We start from the raw sequence: 22,050 nt of genomic DNA, 5'->3' as shown, positions 1-22,050 counted from the left end.
AGAATTTTATATTGTAAAAGTTGTACTTGGGGTCTTTTAGTCATTTTGAAGATATTTAAACATATTTCTGTCCATAAATTTTGATCTAGGTTAACAGAAAGATCACGCTCCCATTTTGCAATTGGGAGGGAAACTGAATCATTAGTTTTCAGTAATAATTTATACAATTTTGACAACAATTTTGGGGTATAGAGGTTAAGAAATTCTGTTACCCATGTAGGTATTTCTAGATTCAACTGATTAAGGTTAAATCTTCCCTGTAAAATGGACTTAAGTTGTTGATATTCCAGAAATCTACCGTTGCCAATTCTATATTTTGACGTAAGTTCTTGGAATGTAATAAGGTTTCCATCTTGGATAATATGTTCTAAAGTATTTACACTCTTATCACGCCATAACGGAAAATTCAGCATTTTCTTTTTCTGACAAATATCTGGATTGTTCCAAATCGGTGTTAGCTTACAGGGGATAAGTGAAGATTTAGTTATTTTCAAAAATTCTTCAAAGCTTCAATTCAAGATATCTTCAATGAATTACTGACTATCTGAAACTCACATTTCTGATATCTACAATTAAATTATGACTGGTCATAAAGTGAATTCGAGATATCTTGTTTTTTATTTTGACTAGTCATAATTCTAAATAAAGATATCTTAAATGACACCCTAATTTCAGATATCTTAAATGTATAATATATAATATATAATTTTGACTATTGCAAATTAAATTCTAGATATCTTGAAAGCAAATAATGACTAGGCAAAACTAAATTAGAGATATCTAGAACTGTAATTTTGACTAGTCAAAATATGGCAGGCCGTTTTAACATAAAATCTGTTTGTCTGACTATCCGTAATTACATTTCAGATATCTAAAACTGCATTTTGACTAGACAAAACTACATTTTGACTATCCAGAATGGTAATTTAAGATATCCGCAGTTACATTCTGACTAGTAATTATAATAATTCAAGATATCTTCAATTACATTTTGACGAGTCAAAATTCCTTTCAAGATATCTCAAATTATGTCACCAGATTCGTCATTTGACGGGTCACACATTCTGCCAAAATGCTCCGTAATTCAAGATATCTCAAACGTGATTCTGACTAGTCAGACTGTTAATTTAAGATATCTTAAATAGGAAAGCCGTCTAATTCAAGATATCTGTAATTCATTTTGAGATATCCTAAAAGGAATTTTGACTAGTCAAAATTACAGTTCTAGATATCTCTAATTTAGTTTTGCCTAGTCATTATTTGCTTTCAAGATATCTAGAATTTAATTTGCACTAGTCAAAACTATTTATCGCCTATCTAAAAATACATTTAAGATATCTCGAAATATGGTGTCATTTAAGATATCTTTAATTAGAATTATGACTAGTCAGAATAAAAAACAAGATATCTTGAATTAACTTTATGACCAGTCATAATTCAGTTGTAGATATCTGAAATGTGAGTTTCAGATAGTCAGTAATTCATTGAAGATATCTTGAATTGAAGCCGCCATACAAATGAATGGTAAATCTGCCGTCATTTCGACTAGTCAGAATGTAATTAGAGATATCTCAAATAGGTATTTTGTCTAGTCAAAACATAATTAGAGATATCTTAATTTATTAATACGTCTAGTCATAAATCAATTTCAGATATCTGGAATGTAAGTGTGGTGAATCTATGGCAGGCCGTTTTAACATAAAATCCGATTCACCACACTTACATTCCAGATATCTGAAATTGATTTATGACTAAACGTATTAGTAAATTGAGATATCTCTAATTATGTTTTGTGTGACCCATCAAATGACAAATCTGGTGACGTAATTTGAGATATCTTGAAAGAAATTTTGACTCGTCAAAATGTAATTGAAGATATCTTGAAATATTATTCTTACTAGTCAGAATGTAATTGCGGATATCTTAAATTACCATTCTGGATAGTCAAAATGTAGTTTTGTCTAGTCAAAATGCAGTTTTAGATATCTGAAATGTAATTACAGATAGTCAGTTTCTGCTAAATGATACCTCGTGCATGAAAGAAACATGCCAGTTGCTGTAATGATAAACAGCATGACTGATGAATTAAGCTTCTTATACATGTGAGACTGAAAACATTTTCTGACCTGATTCTCTGAACACTGTCCAGATCTTGTGTGCAAAGGAAAGTTTTGGTTTCTTCTGTCAAAAATCAGGATGCACAACCATCTTAACTTGCCTAAACTTGGACTTGGACTGCTCCTGAAAAGGGAACATGATATTTTTCCTTAGCGCCCGACCTTTTTGTCTCACACCTGGAAACATTTTCCTCCTCACGAGGAATGCTTGTACATGTGGACATGAGGAGTCCACATGTCCAAGCATTCAAACTGTATCAATCAGTGTGTCTCTTAACTAAAGCACTTAATAGAATATGGCCCTGTGTGAATTTTATGTGTGAATGTGGCTCGTAGTGTAAAAGCTCTGTGGGTGCTCAGTAAGAGTATAACAAACCCATTGACCACATGCCGTAGCATCTACTTTACCTCACTGTGGTCAGGGTGCTGGCTCACTGCATCAACAGTATAACAGAGAGTGATCCATATAATAATCAAATATCAGTATATTTGCATAGACCTGGGGTTTCACTTGCAGGAACCTTATTTAAGGTACAGAAAGTAACATTTATTTGGTAGGAAAAAAAAGAAAAACAAGGTTTGCCAAAAAAAAGTGTCAATAGCAAATTTTGCCTGATTAATTTCCTAAAGTGTAAATAATTAAAGGCTAAAAGATAAGGTTAAGGTCACAGCTCCCAGACCATGACTCTTGTGAAGGTTTAATTCACTTTGTGTGACCTTTGGAGTGGGTGTTGATTTGATTGCAGCGTTTAACAGAGCTTAAATGTGTTTTTCAGCCCTGAAAATTTCATGTGGCTCTCTGCTGTACTAATGAAGTTATGAGGGATCAAAAATGCAGGACAAAAGCAAAAAGTAGTAAAAGCCTTTAACTTTGAAAATATTCATAGTACGAAGTTAAAATTTAGCATTGCTTCATTAAATATACCAAAGTTGTAATCTTATTCTGCGGCGGTCAGGTGGGAACTTTCTTCAGATTTGGTTGATTTTAGATGAAATAATGGGCATGTTTTTGTGACCTGTGGCGATGAGTAAGTAAAATGGATTTTTTTTTATCCCCAGATATTAAATATTACTTCACAGATATGTGAGAATTTCTTTCTACATCAGTGTAGGTGCCAGGCGGTCACCTAGAATTTATTCAAGTCTTTGTATTTTGACCTTCTTTGCCTCTGTGTCTCTGTAGAGAAGGACTACAGTAGCCTCTGCGAGCGGCAGCCTATCGGACGGCTGCTCTTCAGGCAGTTCTGCGAGACTCGACCTGAGCTGAAGCGCTGCGTCAAGTTCCTGGATGCTGTGGTAAGCAGAGTTTGTGTGTGTCTCTTTGACCTCTGACTGAAGTGTGTGAGCAGCTTTATGAGGAGGTTTTTGGCCACTTCAGGATTCAGACTTTGTTTTAGGTGGACACACAGAGTTAAAAAAAGCAAAAAAAAAAAAACAACTTTATTTATCCTGTCCTATAAGTCACTCCAGGGTTTATCATTCTAGCTACGAGCAAGTTCACATGAAAACTAAAAATGGAACTAAAAATGCCCCTAAAAGGCACTACAGTACATTTCTTATTGATGCTTGTTAGAGAGAGACTTTAGCGTCCACATAATGAGGTACACTAAATATTCCAGACCTGATTGGCCTGTGTGACCTCCTTTTTTAATAACTTTGACCATATTTAATATGAGCATCTGCCAATGAAAATGGATATATATGACAGGAAATAGGGAATAATACCTTGGAGACCCATTCAGGTGGAGAAGTTTAATTTAACAAATAACCAAAACTTTGAGATTTAAAGTTTGTGATTATAGCACTACAAGTCCAATATTCACTCACTTTTAGGTGATTTGGTCTCAAACAGCTCACAATAATGCAAAAATCTGGTTCTTTAGCTGCACCACGTTTACCATACACACTGTTACTGTGTCTGCCTGCTGTTTGCTGCTGAACAGTGGCTGTAAAGTGGCCTATTTTATGCTTTTTTCTCTGCTGTGGCTCAGAATTTCACCAGGAAAGTGATACCATAAGCACTGTTTTTCCCAGGATGTGAGTAGCATGAAAGAATTTGCCTCAAATGTCCAAACAGATAAACTGTGGGAAAATGTTCTTTTTTCAGACTCTGGGTGAACTGACCCTTTTAAAAGCTGCATGGCGAGTTTAATTATCCTGCAATACCCGAACGAAGCACTTGAATATGTGGAGGAGGAAGTAGAGTTTAATATCTGTTTAATGAAATACAGGAACTCTTGACTTCTGGGAACAAACTGCGTCACTGAGGCGCTCTTTCCTACCTCCCATGTTGTACCTCACAGACACACACACACACACACACACACACACACACACACACACACACACACACACACACAACAAAAAAAAAAAATCTGGTTGGAATAAAAAAAAGTGTAAGTGAGGCATTCCTGAAGGGAGCAGAGCGAGCAGCGACTCGTTTGCTGCAGCAGATGAGATCACAGAGTGTGTTTCTGTATCTAAAACCATCGAGGTGGGAACGTTATGGCTTTGTGAGGACATTCAGGATGGTCCTCACAACTTCAGGGTCCAGACTAAGGGTTCAGGAAAGAACCAGGTTTGGGCTGTCAGGGCGAAGGTTTGAGTTAGGCGTTTAGCTGGGAATGCTAATGTTTAGGTTTCTGTGTGCTGTAGTGACATTTTTAATCATTAATTTGTTGGTGTTTGTTTTTTTTAAGGATTTGGCCCATTGGAGTGGCGAGGACTCTGGGGAATGTGAATTTCTTGGTGTCTTTGTGTATTAAAGATCACTAAATCATCTGTGGTTATCTTTTGGGGATATATATATATATATATATATATATATATACAAATTTAATTGAAATACATGGATCCAAAACATCTGCTAGTGTCATTAGGAGGTTGTTTTGGAGTTTAAAGAATTGAGGGGTCATCCTCTGGGGACCACAAATGGCTGTAACTGAATTTTATGACAATCCATCCTGCAAATATGTGATATTTCACTGAAAACGTTTATCTGCTTGCAGTGTTACAGTTGAAATTTCAGGGGATTATCACTGTAATTTGAATAGAATAGAATAGAATGCATTTGTCATTATACAGAATGTACAATGAGATTGGAGGGCCACTCCTGTTGAGTGCGATGCAGTAGGTTTATCTTCTGGGGAAACCTATTCAGTGGTTAAACAGAAATTAGTGCAACAACTTTTGACATATTTCGGTTTGAACCAAATCTGATCTAAAACCATCAGCTGGTGAAGCTAGAGGTAAAGCTGGCGTTTTTAGGGTTCATACTGTGGGGACCATGAATCTTTGTACAAAGGCTCAGATTTCACGGCCATCCCACTGCATAACAAATGAGGGTTTGAACAATTAAAACAGTGCCTTTAAGAGCACTTTGACCTTTGGGATCAGGGCGGCTCTTCTGTCAGAAGGTATCATAATCAGAATAAAATCACCAAAATGTTAAGATCCATTCAAACAGGATTTATTTCTCAAGGGAACTGTGGGATTATTTTAATATCACCTGCCCTGGTCAGTGATGTTAATCCTGTCAGGGGCTTATATGGGTAATTTTAGTTGGTGATACTGTAAGTGAGATTTCATCCATAAATAATGGGAAACAAGTGAAAACAAATTAAAGCTGTCAGGAGTGCGTCCCTACGTAGGCTTGTGAGTGTGAGTTGGTAATGTCAGATACATATGGAAGGCATAGTCTGCTCCTCTTAGCTGACTCAAGTCTCATGGCTTTGTAGTTTTCAACTTGCATCCGAAGCAATTACGCTCTCTTTTACCCCACAACCACTTCCCGTCTCATCTCTGAGCCCTACGAGAGCATGAGATGGAGAGGGGAAAATGAGATTTGAACTGTCTCTGCTGTCACTTAGCATTAGTTTATAGGCGCTCGCTGCCAGAGGGGAGAGGAAGCACTTTGGGGTTTTCCAGTTAGGCTCAGTTTACAGCAGGTTATTCACAGGGAGGAGTAGATGCAATTGCTTCAGGTGAGGAGGAGGAAGCCTGCAAAAAGACTTCAATTAACTCATAAACTGGGTTTTCTGAAGCCAAGAGGAGGCTGCAGTGGACACACACAGAGCTTCAGCTGAGCAATAATTCAGTGTTACTGGTTCTCAGTGCAGTCATCATATATTCACGTTTTCATCAGATTCTATCCAAATTAATGACTGTGCATGACTTCGATTTTAAAATTACCTGACATCTAGTGGCCATATACAGAAATACATGCAAAATGTTTGCTGGTGGCGTAGATCTGCTTGGATTAAAAAAGAGTTCACTTTAACCCAAACCCTTTTCCTAACCCATGGGTTCAAGCAGATCCTTAAAAAAAGCTCAATTCATTACAGTAAAAAAGTCTTAGTGGTATTAATCTCGTTTTAAGGTCAATCTTTCTAAAGTCTTAACGAGAAAGATGAGAATTTTTATCACCATTTTACCAAATGCCTCTTGAATTAGTGTCATCCATGTCAGGACGGAAGAATCAGATATTTTGATGGCAGAATGCTAAAGTTAGGAACAACACGGCGAAGACCAAAGTACCAAAAGCTGCTTGGTAAGGTTTAAGTGTTAAAAATCTCCTTAGTTAGCTTCAAATGCTATAAATTACTTTGTTGTACTTAAAAAGTACTTAGTTAGTCTCAAGAGTTAAAAATTACCTTGTTAACTTTAGGTGCTAAAAACTGCTTGATTTGCCTCAAGTATTAAAAAGTACTTAATTCATGTCAATTGCTAAAAAGTACTTGGTTAGCCTCGAGTGCTAAAAGCTACTTTGTTAGGATAATACTGGTTGTTTGGGTTTAATGCTTAAAACTACCCCGTTAACTTCAGGCACTAAAAGCTTCCTGGTTAGAGTTTTCAGCTTAAAAGAAATTCAGCATATGTCACACTAAAGGATAAAAACAACATTGGAACATAATGTCACAAACAAACGGTAAGCTCAGTTCATGGCAGTGAATTAACACACTGAAATAGGCTCCAGTAAGCACAGTTTTGGGCTCAGATACGATCTGTTGTGCTATTTATTTGAGTATTTGGTGCTGATGTGTGCATTTGTGTGCAGGCCGACTATGAGGTGACGCCGGACGAGAAGAGGAAGGAGTGTGGCCAGGAGCTCATCGATAAATACTTCAACCCAAAGGTACTCGCTGATGTTTCCTGTCAGTTCTGATGTCACAGAGCGATTTTTTAAGAATATACTGATGGTTTATGTTTTCTAGTAGGATATTTGTTTGTTTATTTATTATTTATTGACCTGAATCAGTGAGTAATACATATACAGGATCAGAAACTCAAACTGAACAACCAGAGCTCCCAGATGCCAAAGTTTCTACTGAGTTTTGTTCATTTCATGTGTAACAAAAGTAATAAAATATCTGCGTGAGGACATCTGAAAAGTGTGCACACTGCGACTTTTAAATAAAATTATTACTATGAATTATGCAGTTAAAGTACAGTTTGACATATGACCTTAAATTTGACTACAAACACAGCAGCTTTCTTGTTATCAAAGCATCAGAGACACGATTATGAACTTTTATCAATGCTGCGTTCAAGGGCAAAAATTTCAACCTGTTTGTTGCAAGAAGACACCAAAATTCAAGAAATCCTTCACAAGTTTCACATTATTTTTGTCTGATTTTATTTTTGTCATTTTGTACTGTTTCAGTTGGACCTGATTAAGTTTACATTATAGATTTATTATACAATTTTATTCTAAAAATAAAAACAGCTCAGTGAAGTAAATTAATAAAACTTAGAAATAAAATATAAACATTAAGTGTTGAAATTACAACTGAATTACACAAAATATTTGTTATAAAAAAATAAAGAAAATTACAAAACATACAAATAGAAATAATTAGAAAATAATTGATGCTTTGTTATTTATTTATATTACAATTTTTCAGGGTGACTGAATTTTAGACAAACTGCTAAATTTATTGTATTTTCTGGTTTGTTTTTTTAATTGCTGCCAGTTTCATAGCAGAAGGGTTTTTAGTTTTTTAATCTTCTATTTTAACATTTGGACATTTTACATAAAAAAATAAATCAGTAAATTAAAATTTAAATGTTTGGCCCATATTGGGATCCTCAATTTCCCACTGTGGCTGCAGTTTGACACACCTGCTTTACAGAGTGTCCCTGAACGCGTCACTCAGAAGAGGAAGCTCTCCATCCAGCTCGTTTCCATCCAATTGGGAAAATTACATCCAATCTGCTGATTTCAGATGTTGGGAATAGTCCTTTAAATGTGAGACAAGATGATCTATGCCTCACATGTAGCCCCCGCAGGGATGGATGATGCTCATTGGCTGACTTTATGAAGATGTAACCACCTGTGATCCTGATGCCTGAACTATGAAGCGGGGTCTGTGAGGGTAACTTCAGGATGCACCCTGAAATTTCATTGTCATGAACGTAGTTTACTTCTCTGCTCTGGAGCAGGTTATGTTTGAGATAGAGGTCAATAGGTGTGAAATCACCACCTACTGACCAATCAGATCTCCGGAACATAGATCACCACTTGTGGGAGATCCCTCAGATATCTGTGTTCGATAGGAAGAAGGTCTAAAGTCTTTTGTCTTTCTGTGATGGGTATCGTTGATTCTTAGGAGCTGCTTTATGTGTTACGTCTGCTTATCCAAAGTCAGGTCGGTATTCAAGATGTCCAACAACACTTTATTCTGGGGGACCCCATGGTGTTTCCAGGTCAGGTGAGATATAAAATCTCTCCAGCAGGTTCTGGGTTGACCCTGGAGTTATGATTATGTGCCTGACCAGCATTAATGAATTATGTTTTTAATCCCTTTACATTTTTCAAATATCATTATTTTATCTTTTTAAAATCAGCTGCCACACGTTGGCCACATGTCCATGTTTTTGTTTGCTCCAATGCTGCAAACTCCACCTTTTTCATTGATAAATGCCGGGTGGACTCAACGAGCTGATGACCACCTTCAGGTGACCTCTCAGCCTGATTGTCAGCATTAGGATCAGTGAAGCCAGATAACAGAAAGAAATCCTGACCTTGCTTCATAGTTCAGGAACTCAGGTTAGACTGAAGCTCCACCCTGATGTTTCCTGCTGATTCTGTGTCTCTGTTTCCCACCTCCACCTGTGTGAGTTTGAACATGCAAGTCTGAACCTGCAGATGAAAATAATCACCTCCCAGCTCTGCCTCAAACCTCATTCACCCGGCTCTCCTCAGAGTTACAGTCAGAGCTGAGTCACTGTTTTCACTTGGATTTCATGTTTTTTCTGTGCAGTCAGAGGACAACGTGCCTGAGGTGGAGGAGGCCATGATGGCTCAGTGCACAGAGAGGCTGCAGCAGGAGGCCTGTAAAGACCTCTTCAAGGACTGTACCAAGTAAGATTACAGGGGTTTTATTGCTATTTATTGTTATTACTGGTGCATTAATTTGCTGTCCTTTTGGCTATTTTTCCCCCAATTTATCAGCTTATTTTAGGTTTGATTAATCTTATTAGTCTGCTTATTAGGACCCCAGCTCACTCTGAGGAACATTAAGGTGAATTAGATTTTGTGAGAGTTTAATGAGCTGGGTTTTCACAGGGTGAGAGGATGCCACTAAAGAAAATAAGTAAAAGAAAAGAAGCGTGTTTAACGAGTGTCTAACCCAGCCTCCTGGGGCAAAAAAAATCAAACAAACAGGTATGCTTCAAACTGGAAACAAAGGCCTTTTAGGTCTTAGAGGTTTTTTACCCAAGCACCAGGCAGTAGACAAGGAAGAGATCAGTGTGAATCAGGAGGGTCAAACTTGTTTTAGGTCATGGGCCCAGTTTGATTTTTGCTATCCAGACCAGTGAAATTAGTCCATAACAAATTGTATTAAAGAAAATCAGAAATTTTAACTTAAACTGCAAATTCAAAAGGAAACATTCACCTTTTCCAGAGTCAGGATTTCAAAAAGCTGAAACAATAAACCAAATGAGACCCAGTCAATCAAAGACACCACCTGGTATTATTACAGTAATATCAGCAATCCATTCTGAGCCTGAGGTGTCTTTTCCTGAATCTGCCATCATTAGATCTATGTTATAATTTACAAACCACCGGGACAAAAATATCATGCTAGAGTAACACCTTGTTGAGTCGAGAAATACTTTAACTTGTCCTTTTTCATTCCTGTCTAGTAAAGCTAGTATCCCCACATCATAATTAGAAGAGCATTTGTCTTAAAAACTGGAGTAATTCGTGACTTAACTGCAGTTTTCACACTTTACAAAACCACAAATGTTTGACAAACCCTGCTGGAGAGTGTAGACGCCTTTTTAAAACAGCTGCTGTGATCAGCAGTAGTTGGTGTAAGAGACTGGGGCACCAGACCAATCAAAATGGAGATGAATGACAGGAGAGGAGCAGCCACCAATTAGAAGCAGCAAAGGTGGATAAGCACACAGGTGACCTGGAGGACTTGTGACCTTGAGCTGTAAAACTCTTGCTTGTTATTTTTTGCAAAAAGTAGATGAACTGTAATAAAATAAACTGTCAATTTTGAGGCTTCCTTTAAATAATTAAATTAATTCAGGTGATTCACATGTATGCTTTTACCTGATGTGGAAATATTTTTAAAAAAACAACATAGACTTTTTAAAGCAGGAAAAACAACTCCTAAAAACAACCCTAACAGTGAGGAAGTCCTGAATTTTCAGCAAGATTATAGAATGTCGATCTCTCTGTTCCCTTCTCCCGTCACTCATGAACAAGGCCCTGAGATATTTAAACTCCTCCACGTAGAACAGAAACTCGTCCCTGAACTGGAGTGGGCATTCCACCCTTTTCCGGCTGAGGACCATGGCCTCAGACTTAGAGCCGCTTCACACTCGGCTGCGAACTGTTCCAGTGCAAGCTGGAGGCCACTACCTGTTGAAGCCAACAGGACCGCAGTGTCTGCAAAAAGCAGAGATGAGATTCTGAGGCCACCAAAGAGGAAGCCTTCCGCCACCTGGCTATGCCTAGAAATTCTGTCCATAAAAATTATGAACAGAATCGGTGACAAAGGGCAGCCCTGACGGAGTCCAACACCCACAGGAGATGAGTTCGACTTACTACCGGCTATATGGACCAAGCTCTCACTGTGGTTGTACAGAGACTGAATGGCCTGCAACAACGGGACAGACATCCCATACTCCCACAGCACCTCCCACAGGATACCCTGAGGGACACGGTCGAATGCCTTCTCCAAGTCCACAAAGCACATGTAGACTGGGTGGACAAACTCCTACGCACACTCGAATATCCTTGAGAGGATAAAGAGCTGGTCCAGTGTTCCACAACCAGGATGAAAACAGCATTGTTCCTCCTGGATCCTGGAGGTTCGACTAACAGGCGGACCCTCCTTTCCAGCACCCTGGCATAGACCTTATCGGGGAGGCTGAGGAGTGTGATCCTGCGATAGAGCACACCGTTTTGAAAATGGGGACCACCACCCCAGTCTGCCAATCCAGTGGCGCAGCCTCAGATCTCCACGCAACATTGCAGACCCTCCTACAGGAGGGTGATTCTAGAATTTTTACAAAAAAATTATTAGAATGTTGACCTACAAAATTCCAGAATGCTTAACAACAGGATTCTGGAATGTTGACAAGATTCTAGAATGCCAACCAACAAGATTTTAGAATGTTGACCAACAAATTTCTAGAATGTTGACCACAAAGATTTTGGAGTGTTGACAAAATTCTACAGTATTGACAAATAAGTTCCTAGAATGTTGGCAAGATTCTAGAATGTTGACCTACAAGAATCCAGAATGTTGATCAACAAAATTCCAGAATATTGACTGACAAGATTCCAGAATGTTGACAAAATTCTAGAATGTTGACCGACTAGTTTCTGGAATTTTGTTGGTCAACATTCTACTAAGGAAGGGGCACAGGGGGTCTCAAGATATAGAGAGTATTTGTAAACGAATGACTCTAGGTAGCCTGCACAAAACTTGGGACTATTTTCACCTGTTGCAAGAGGCATTGAAACTCATGACTACGTTAGGCAACAGATTTGTTGCTTGGGTGCTTAGGACAACATACAGTATGTTGATATGGACGTTCCTATATGTTAAATGTTCAAAGGCACCTAAGATCAAGGTTATACTCCAGATTCTTGAGCTGTGGACTTCTGTCTCCCCTCCATGGATCTTTCTATTCAAGGACATTCTAGTAACATGCACCCAACATCACTGGATTTGTGAGATTAGAGATATTACCTAGTGAGACACTGCTGTTAAAATTCATATTAGAAATGTAAATAAAGGTCACCCTTTCAGTAAGCTGGCAGTGTTTACCTGATGATAGCTTCATTGATGGTCATATGTACGAGTAATGGCACCAACAGATGATAACAAAATAAGACAGTGGAGTGTTAAACAGACAGAACAGTAGTGCAATTTTTGTGTCATATTCACATTTCAGCTCCCATCTCAACTTCAAATTTGAGTTTAACCCACAATCTGATTTCATTGAGAACTTTTGGAAATATTCATTAAAACAAAACTTCATCATCCAGCTGAGGTGGTTCAGGTGGAACTCACTGGAGAGATTATATATTTCTCATCTGGTCTGGGAATGCCACAGGGTCCCCCAGAAAGAAGTGGAAAATGGACACGAGGACCTGCAACTTCGAACCAATTTTGGATGAGTTGAAGACGATGGGTGGATGGACAGTGATGTGTGATTGGTCTGATCTTTATGGTTTTTTAGATGCAACCAGCAATACAAAAAGGGATATTTTTGTACTTCTAAGTTAAGGTCCCTGAGTTTTTAAGCTGAAAATGTCATAATTTACATTTGAGAAGCTACAGGTTTTCTGTAGGGTATGATGAGTTCAGATTTCGGACAGTGAATCAGTGCTCATTTGAACAATGCCTTGCTTGTGTAGGCACAGCAAGAAACTGCTGCTTAATGTCAAATGTGAGAGGTTGAGTTGTGCAGATATGACCGACTTTATCCATTTTGCCTGAAATAAAACATCCCTTTGTATTGATGGTGTCAGTATTAGCACAAAAATATCTCGGCCCTGGTCTCTGATAAACACTGCAGGCCCTGCAGCTGCCTGGCTTTGATGTCAGCACCATCTGAAGTCTTTAACCCCATAATACCAGTGGGGGCAAAGTCAGAGGTCTCCACAGCTTTGCTTTTTATAAGTCATTGGTGCTAAAGTCACCAGTTTTTTCAAATTTGTGACTTGAGTCATGAGTGTATGGGGTTGTGATTGGCCCACAGGAGGACTGAATTGAGGAACAAAGATACATCAAGTCAACAATCAGCTGCTTGAAAAGTCCTCCCTCGAAAAAGGTTTAACTGAGTATTTTTGGATATGAAATATGTGGCTCTAGCTCAGGTTTCCCAACATACATTTTTCCTTTAAAGATTAGGTAACAGTAATGCTTTGTCCACACTGAGCAGCAAAGTGTAGCTAGCTAGCTACATTGTTGCCAAGTTGGTCTGGGTGTGTGTGTGTGTGTGTGTGTGTCGGCAAAAATTAAAGCTTATGTTTGGCTAATGCTTCTCTGTAAGCCTAAAGCATTAAGACATGCTGAACTGGTCACATGCCAGTTTGTAGAAAGAATGAGGTTTGCCCTGGGTTTGGCCTTACAGGCTGGCCTGTGCTGGGTTCGATTCAAGCCTGTCCCGTGTTGGTGGCATTTTGTGTAGGTCTAAGGCATAGTGAAAGGTTTTAGTTATGCAGCCAATACAGACGCACATGCATGCAGTGCTTCAAGAAGCTAATAGTATATAACTTGTTCGGTTAAAAAGTTGCCACGGTCAAAAAGTGTCAAGTGGCTGAAGTTTTCATTGCTAAGTTCTTTGTCTCTTTTGGACTTTTTTGCAGTAGGAGCTGAACTAAAGGACCTACAACAGCACAAAGAACTATACCCAGTGTTTTTATTCCTTTTTTTTTTTGACACCACCCCGTGGTGCCAGTACCCATGCACAGGACCAACTGCACCTGCACATTAAACTCAGGGTTGAAAATGACCAATGACAGTTTTTTTTATTTAATTAACGTGTTTATTTTTGATCACAAATAGCATTAATTTAATCAAAGCCTATAGAGGAGTTAATTAAAATGATAACGTACTGTAACCCTGCAAATAAAACTGAAACTCCATAATACTAATATAAATACACATTTCCAAATTTGTTTTATTTGTATAAAAATAAAATCCCAATAGAATTTTTTTTTACTGGTTTGGGTTTTCTGAGACCACATGAAAATTAAAATGAATGTTTTCTTTTCAAAGTGGTCAGCAGTATTTTGCAGTGTTTTTTTTTTTATAATTTAAATGTAGCACTAAAAAAACATTTATTCTAGCAATATTCATGACAAAATGTAAATAAAGATGCATTATTAAGGGAAAAAAATGCAACCCAAAGTAATATCAGTATTGTTCATACATATGTTTTATTTTAATAAAGTCACCAACAGGCTTCTATAACTACCTCATCCTCCTCATTGTGTTGAGGTTTCTCCTTTCCTTGACACAAAAAGGCCTGTAAAATAAAAATAGATTAAATGTTCAGTCTACTTTTCTGTTCCTCTCTGATGCCTTTCAGAAGTTAATTAATATAAAAAAAAAAAAAAAGAAGTTAATTAATGACTCCTGTAATACACTTTGTAAAATTTGCAGTATTTCCCAAATATGGAAGTTCGGTTCATAGCTGACCGTGGTGGTGGTTTGTCATGGCTGCAAATTTGATAGAATAAAATTAAAAAAAGAAAAGGTTGACTTGAGCAGGATGTAAAAATAATAAAAATACATTTAAATCTGTTTCTCTGATGAGGAAGAACCTCTTTCTACAAACACTCGCAGATTGAGTAACATCCTCCAACAGCTCTCTTCACCTTTGCTGTGTAGGCATGATGCAGCACAGAGGCCAGTTTGTTTCTCACATTGAGAACTAAGTACTGACTGCTGCTACGGTATCAAAACCTGAACTCTGAACTCTGTGGTTCAAAGATAACAGCCAAATGTAAAGCAGCTCAGCCATCGCCTGTCATTTTATAGCTGATAGGAGGTCATTTCAGGCTCTGTGTAGGCCACTTTGTAGTGTCCCGCCCCGACCCTGGTCAGTCAGTGGTAACCTGCAGGGCTGCACTTCCCCTAAAGCAAACTAAACTTTCATTGTGCATTTGCAAAATTATACTTGAAGCAATGAGCCCCACATTACAGTGACACATTTCAAGGAACGTGATTATTGGGTGCAGATAGATTGTGCAGTCTAATGAACCGGATGTACAAATACTGGGTGTGTGTTTAAAGCTAATGGTCACTCAGTTTTCCGCCATTTACACAACTCAGCTACTCTGATTTCTCTCTCTCCATCCATCCATTTTCCGTTGCTTATCCGGATTCGTGTTGCAGATGCAGCAGTCTAAGTAGAGAAACCCAGACCTCCCTCTCCTCGGCCATCTCCACCAGCTCATCCACGGATGAGCGTTCCAAAGCTAGCCGACAGATACCATCTCTCCAGCGTGTCCTGGCCCAGGTTTTCCTCCCTGTAGGACATGCCTGAAACACCTCACATAGGATGCCGGCAGGGAGGCATCCTAATCAGATGCTTGAACCCCTCCAATGATGTGGGGCAGTAGCAGCACTACTCTGAGCCCATCCGAGTAGTTTAGTAGACTCCCACCAGCAACATCTCTAGTCACAATAAAGCTGTGTTCAAATAGGCCTACAGCAAGTGGGTGGGGCTATATAACGTGGCTAAGATGCCAGAAAATACTTACTTACTTATGTGATATTTCAATTTTTTGTTTTTAATACATTTGCAAAAATTTCTACATTTCTGTTTTTTTTTCTGTCAAGATGGGGTGCTGAGTGTACATTAATAACAACTGAAATGAACTTTTTGATTTTTATCAAATGGCTGCAATGAAACAAAGAGTGAAAAATTTAAAGGGGTCTGAATACTTTCCGTACTCACTGTAATTTCCCTTTAGAGCCCAGCATGATGTTCACCCAAATCCAAAGAAACCAGTTTGCAGTCACAGCAAAAATCACAGAGCTCTCAGTAATGAAAGTGAATTCAGTGAGAAACTGAGAGGTGTTGTATGTTGTGTGTTTCCCAGATTGATCCATGACTACCTGAGCATGGCGCCCTTCGCAGACTACCTCGACAGCATGTACTACAACAGGTTCCTCCAGTGGAAATGGCTGGAGAGGTAAAGTTTGATCATAAACAACACTCCCTTTCTCAAGCTGAGTCTCTATTCCTCTGCTTTCTGCCTGCAGCAGCTTCTTCAGATCAGCCTAATCTCTTTACACACCACTTTAAAAACTCACTCGGGCATTCTGGCATATTCAGAGGCACTAAACCCCACCACAGAACCAGCATGAACATGCTTGGAGGGGGGGTGGGGGGTGAACAAGGGTGAGAACAGTCTTTCCAAAACAAAATCACCGTCACACATTTCAAAATTTGAAATTGCTCAATGGTTTCACTTTTCTGCTGAACATTATCAGTGGGATAGCTACCTGAAAAGGCTTCTGCTGCAATCTTAAGATGATTCTGCAGAGTTAGAAACGGCACCTGAGGGAATTCTGATGAATTGAGTGACGCGACATGAATGGCCCGAGTCTTAATCATATTTTCAAAATGTTTTCACAGAGCAGTATTTCAGGCAACAAATAACAAAAATGCCTCCAAATTGTTTCAGTGACACCTGAAAAACAGCTCCCAAATAACTAAAAGAAGAGCAGTAATTCACCTCCAGCTGCATATTTCTATTCTTGGACTTCCAGAGAGCAGCTCTGAATGACTTACACTTTAAAATAATCCTTCTTTATTTTAAACTGGGCCTCAGTGCAGCTTTTCTGTCTGAAAACAACTCTTTTATCTTCTCTGCCTGTCAACTTTCTTCTGATTGGCTGCCCCTTGTAAACAGGTTTTAACAGCAGGTGGATGGGGCTTCTGTGACTTCGTACAGATCCTAGAATAGAAAAAAAACTGTTCCTGCCGCAGAGATTAACTTCTTATAGCAACCAAAGGAGTCACCCCCCCGCTGGTCGGCTGAAATATATATACAGCAGATGTGCTGTACAGCATTTTCAAAGTGTGCCAGAATCTGCTCTCTGATAGGATGTCAGACACACAAAATAGAAAGAGCAGTGATTCTCAAAGTGTGAGCTGTCTCCCCCTGGTGGTCTATGAAAGTACTGTAGTTTGGCCAAATGAAATTTACAATAAATAAAGTTTTTAACTTAAAATTATTCATTTGCAAGAAAAGTAAAAAGGAAGCTGTTAGCAAATGTTTGCGAAATAACAACAAAAGAAATTCTTGTGTCTTGTGTGCCGCAGTTGTGATTTGGTAGGCTGCAAAGGTTTTTAAGATTTGATTGTGGCTTCTTTGGAAATGGCTGGCTAATTATAAAGTGACCTGAAGCTATGTAAAGGATGGAACAAAACTACTCAAGGTGGGATCTTCTGACCTTAGCTTTATGCTTAGAATACTGTCCCATGTCTGTACTGCCAGTTTAGCACGCAGAGTAACTGGAAGAAAAAGTTTCTTCTTTGAGCACTGAAAAAAATATCCACAAGCCAAAATTTAGACTTCCCACAGGAAGTTTTCTTGATGAAGATTCCCAGGAAATACCAGGATCCTGATTCCTGGTATTCAGCTGTAAACGCGCTCTGCTGTCTGATGAGTGCTTTGTTAATTTGTTGGTGGAGGAGTAAGCAGACACAGAGTACATTGGTAGTTTTCTCCAGTTTGTTTGCATCTCCAGTGGTTCCCAGTCTCCACTTTGAAAACTTATGTGATGCCATAAACAAAATCTGGATCCTGTAGACTGTTTTGCTGTCACTGTTTAAACTGCTGCTCATGATGGATTAGTGGAAACAACACACTTGGGAAGCCAGGGAATCTCACAGGGATCAATGTTTAGCAGATAAAAAACATGAGACTTGTTTATTCCAGCCTCACATGCTGCTTATCAAAAAAAAAAAAAAACAAACTGTATGTTTAACATGATCAGCTTTCCAAGAACTGTGGAGGGTTTTTGTCTTCGAACTTGTCAATTCAAGTTTTGAGTACCAGGCTGCAGGGGTGCTGATTGACAGAGTTGTGGCCATTCAGGATTTCTCCATGTAGTTATTATTAGGGGAAGAACTAAGGTTCTGCTGTCTCCTAGTAAGAGCTGTAGTCACCATTACCTGTATGATGCCCTTAGATTAAAGAAAAACAGACCAGCGGGCAGAAGGCAGGAACCAGCTTAAAAAAATTGTTCACCCTTTCCCCCAAAATACCACTTATACTGTATGGGTATACTGGACATCCAGCTTTAAACATCAGAGCCATAAGATTTGAGTAATGTATTTTATACATTACTACCCATCACCAGAAAATACAGCTGTGTTTCATCAGCATAACAATGAAACACAGGGGCCAAGAACTGACACCTCATGAAACAGGATCTGAACAGTAAACAAAATCAGCCTTTACATACACAAAACCAAAAATTGAGCCAAGAAATAGCTTTGAACAAAGCCACTATGATAACAAAAACAAACAAACAAAAAAAACACATAATTTTCAGTCATTCTAAGAGGACAATATAAAACTTGTCTCACTTATAGTTTAGTAATATGTTTCACTGATTTGTCCAGTGGAACCAAACTGGTCCAAAATGGACCAGAAGCTGCTACAGTTGTCAGGGAGAGAAATAACTAAGAGTAAATCTAACCTCAACTTGTATGTTGGCTCAGAAATATTTGTGATTTCACTAATGGAAGCTGATGACACAGATAACCATACACATCCCCTAAATACAGTTAGAAACAGGGTTGGCCTGGGTGGAAAGGCTCTCATCCTACCTCTTGAAATGTTCACGGTCAGCGTTGATAATGTTACTTCATGAGCTGCTCACTTTATACCATGTGGGGTCCCACAGGATTCAGTCTATCTAGATTCCCTGAATTCCTGCCTCTCTGCCATTAAAAGCTGAAAGATTTTTAATTTCTTGCAAATGAACTTGGAAGTAAAATCAGGACTAAAGATGGGGACAGTTTCATCTAACAGTGTCATTCCCCAACTTAGACAACTATATAAAACATATAAATGCTCAGTGTAAAGTGTGTAGGCTTTTTCTTCCTGCTTTTGGTCTCACAGAGCATTATAAAACATATTACCTCATTGAGCTATGGTTATATGTTCCAGCCTTCTGGTCTGAGGCCAGGTACTATTATTCAAAGGCCTAAATTTGAGTTAATGTTCAACTAAAGCTACCCGGTCACAATTTAAATACAGCTCTGAGTTCCAGCATTTTAGTTTCTTAGGTATAAAGATTGGAGGAGACAAAATAAATCTGAGCAGCTGGATTTAAGTGGTAAACTTGAAGATAAATAAATTCTTGTAGTTTGAAATGATGAGAGTACAAATGTGACAACAGATGGCAAAGTAATTTTACAATGTTCGTACTTTTTAAAAGTTTCTCTAGACAAGAACATTACTCTCAGACTGGAAACTCAAGCAGACTGGCTAATTCAAGAGAGGTATATACCTACAGACTAATGGCACTGATTGAGCAGGGCTGGGGAATGGCTGAGAGAAAGCAGCTGAACATGCAGGAGTGCAGCCAGAATGGGCTTAAAGTAATACCAGTAATTCAGGAATAATAGTGTAGCCTCCTGTCCAGCTTCACTGCTTTAGGTTACCTTTAGATCTTCGTTTAGCTTGTAATTCATCTGTTAGCAAGAATGCTAGCATATACTGTGTAGCAGCTAGCTATAGCTGATCTTAGCTTGCTTGCTCAGCAACAGATTCTCCATCTAAATCTGAAGCCACATCCATGTTTGTTTTTTGTCTTTATGTGTTGGAGTCTCTGTTGTGCTGATAGTCATTTGTAGATGTTCATGATTAGTATACTCCATTTGTAAGCTAATGTGAGCTAGTGTCGCTCACTGTTTATGCTGGGAAATTAAGAAAGGAACTTGGAAGTAAGCATAGTGTCACTTCATCAAATCAGTCCACAAGCTATTAGAGACAACCAGGAGAGCTGGTCCCATTTTTTTAATTTCACTACAGTCTGTTCAGACATTGCTAGTAAAAAGACTAAAGTAAAACTGATACATACTGCATATTTTAGCATGCAGGGTTGCAGAGAGAGTGCTGCTGTTGTTACTAGTAACTTTCCAGGTTTCCAGTGATTTCCATCTGAAGACATTAAATCAATGTTTGGCAGGTAAATTTGCCATTAAAAGCACAGAGGATGTCACATGTGCTGAATGCAAATATACACAAACCAATTCCAATTATTAATTCAGGGCTTATTAAACAGTAAATGACTCATTTGGGTTTAATGAGCCCATGCCCCAGGGTCCATTTAAATTACCTGCTTGACTGACCAAAATGCTCAGAAGGGGTGATGAGATGGGAGTGCTGATCCCAGGAGGGTCCAGATCAGTGCTGCAGGTGTTTATTATCACTGTGTTTGTGGGTCTCTGCAATCCATTTACCAACAGCTGGCTGCTGACAGGAAAACTACCTTTCAAACCACTGCACTGTTCAAACAGGAGCTATCCAGAGCTGCTGATATCTTACAGTTTTCCCATAACATGTTATTATTATAGTAACTCTCACCTGGAGGGCAAAACAACATACTGTACTAAGTAGACACTCACTGTTACCACTTCTAGCAAAGTTTAGAGGATAGCCACTAATTCAGGTTGTCAGTGGTTGATCATTTAAACCGACACTGGGAATTAGTTAAGGTTTAAGACCAAAAAAATATAGTCTTAAACTATCAGAAATAAATAAATAAATCACTTATTTGTCCCTACTGCCCCAGAAAGCTGACCAAGTGGGCCAGTGGGTAGTGGTTTTTCAAAATTTTTTTAATAACATGATGCAGGTACAGGTGTCCAAAAGTGCATTTTTTTAGTTTATTTATTTTTTCATTGGAGAAGTGATTGAAATATTTGTGAATATTAACAGATTTGGGCTGCATTTGTTTAAAGCTTTAAATCATGGTTCAGACGTACCCTCATTAAACAGTTTTCCTAAACATCCACGTGTACGATATTTTTTCAGTTGATGAACATGAGTTTCTTTCTCTGTCCAACAGGCAACCAGTGACGAAAAATACATTCAGACAGTACAGAGTTTTAGGAAAAGGTGGCTTTGGAGAGGTGAGTACTGAAAGTTTTTGTTTCTTTGCTTTAATTATAATCTGGCATGTTGGAAAAGTATCATTAAAAACATCTTTCTGAACACTTTGTACCGAAGGCGTACTGAGCAGCCGAGTTAGAGCTTTAGATACTCTGCCTCCATCTGTGTCTCTGAAAATTTGAATGAAAATTTACGAGTTATTAAATTAGGAAGTTTTAGACTTGTTTGATATGATTTTTGCTGGATTTAAGTATAGGAGCAGAGCTAGAATTAACATAAGAGCTCCAAATTTCAACGGTTAAGAAGCCTAAGGTTGTATATGTGTTTATAGTGCCCCATGCTGGCCAAAGCAGCAAAAGGCAGAAAAAAAATTCTAAATTATTTTCCACTTATTTAGATTCAGCGAAATCTGTGCTGTTTCAGTGAGGCCAGACTTAAAAAAAATGCCTTAAAGGTTTTAAACAGTGTAACAGTGCAGAGAAGCTCAGTGTCTAACTGAATCATTTCTTTGGCCCCTGAAAAGAGGGACTTTTTCTGAGGCATCTAAATCCCATTAGACACCACTGAATGGTGTCTCTGTGCCCTCTGTCTAATGAGAAGAGTCTTTTTTATTCCACACACTGATGACTGATTAGGCATATAGGCACTGGGTCATGAGATATAGAGGAACATTAAGTCAGGGTCAGTTTGGTTGGTTTGGATCACAATTTGTCAGATTTACCGGAACCACAAGGAATAAAATAAACATTTTCACATCATTTTTTGACAGTTCGTGACCTACATGAGTGCCTCCTATTCTACCCCCTCAGA

General features: G+C 38.5%; 1 protein-coding gene across 1 annotated transcript in view; it reads left to right on the top strand.

Annotated features, from left to right (window-relative positions):
* The window catches only part of grk6 (G protein-coupled receptor kinase 6), a 70,138-nt gene that overhangs the window by 31,588 nt on the left and 16,500 nt on the right, over nucleotides 1-22,050 (top strand). Inside the window, exons 3-7 of the mRNA XM_030745776.1 lie at nucleotides 3,301-3,413; nucleotides 7,174-7,251; nucleotides 9,380-9,480; nucleotides 16,204-16,296; nucleotides 21,197-21,260. Coding sequence (XP_030601636.1) covers nucleotides 3,301-3,413; nucleotides 7,174-7,251; nucleotides 9,380-9,480; nucleotides 16,204-16,296; nucleotides 21,197-21,260 — 449 coding nt within the window. The remainder of the gene's footprint in view (nucleotides 1-3,300; nucleotides 3,414-7,173; nucleotides 7,252-9,379; nucleotides 9,481-16,203; nucleotides 16,297-21,196; nucleotides 21,261-22,050) is intronic.

The sequence above is a fragment of the Archocentrus centrarchus genome, chromosome 14 (assembly GCF_007364275.1).
Source record: "Archocentrus centrarchus isolate MPI-CPG fArcCen1 chromosome 14, fArcCen1, whole genome shotgun sequence".
Taxonomy (NCBI): Eukaryota; Metazoa; Chordata; class Actinopteri; order Cichliformes; family Cichlidae; genus Archocentrus; species Archocentrus centrarchus.
Note: the sequence above shows the minus strand (reverse complement) of the source record. Positions and strands in the feature narration are given on the sequence as shown.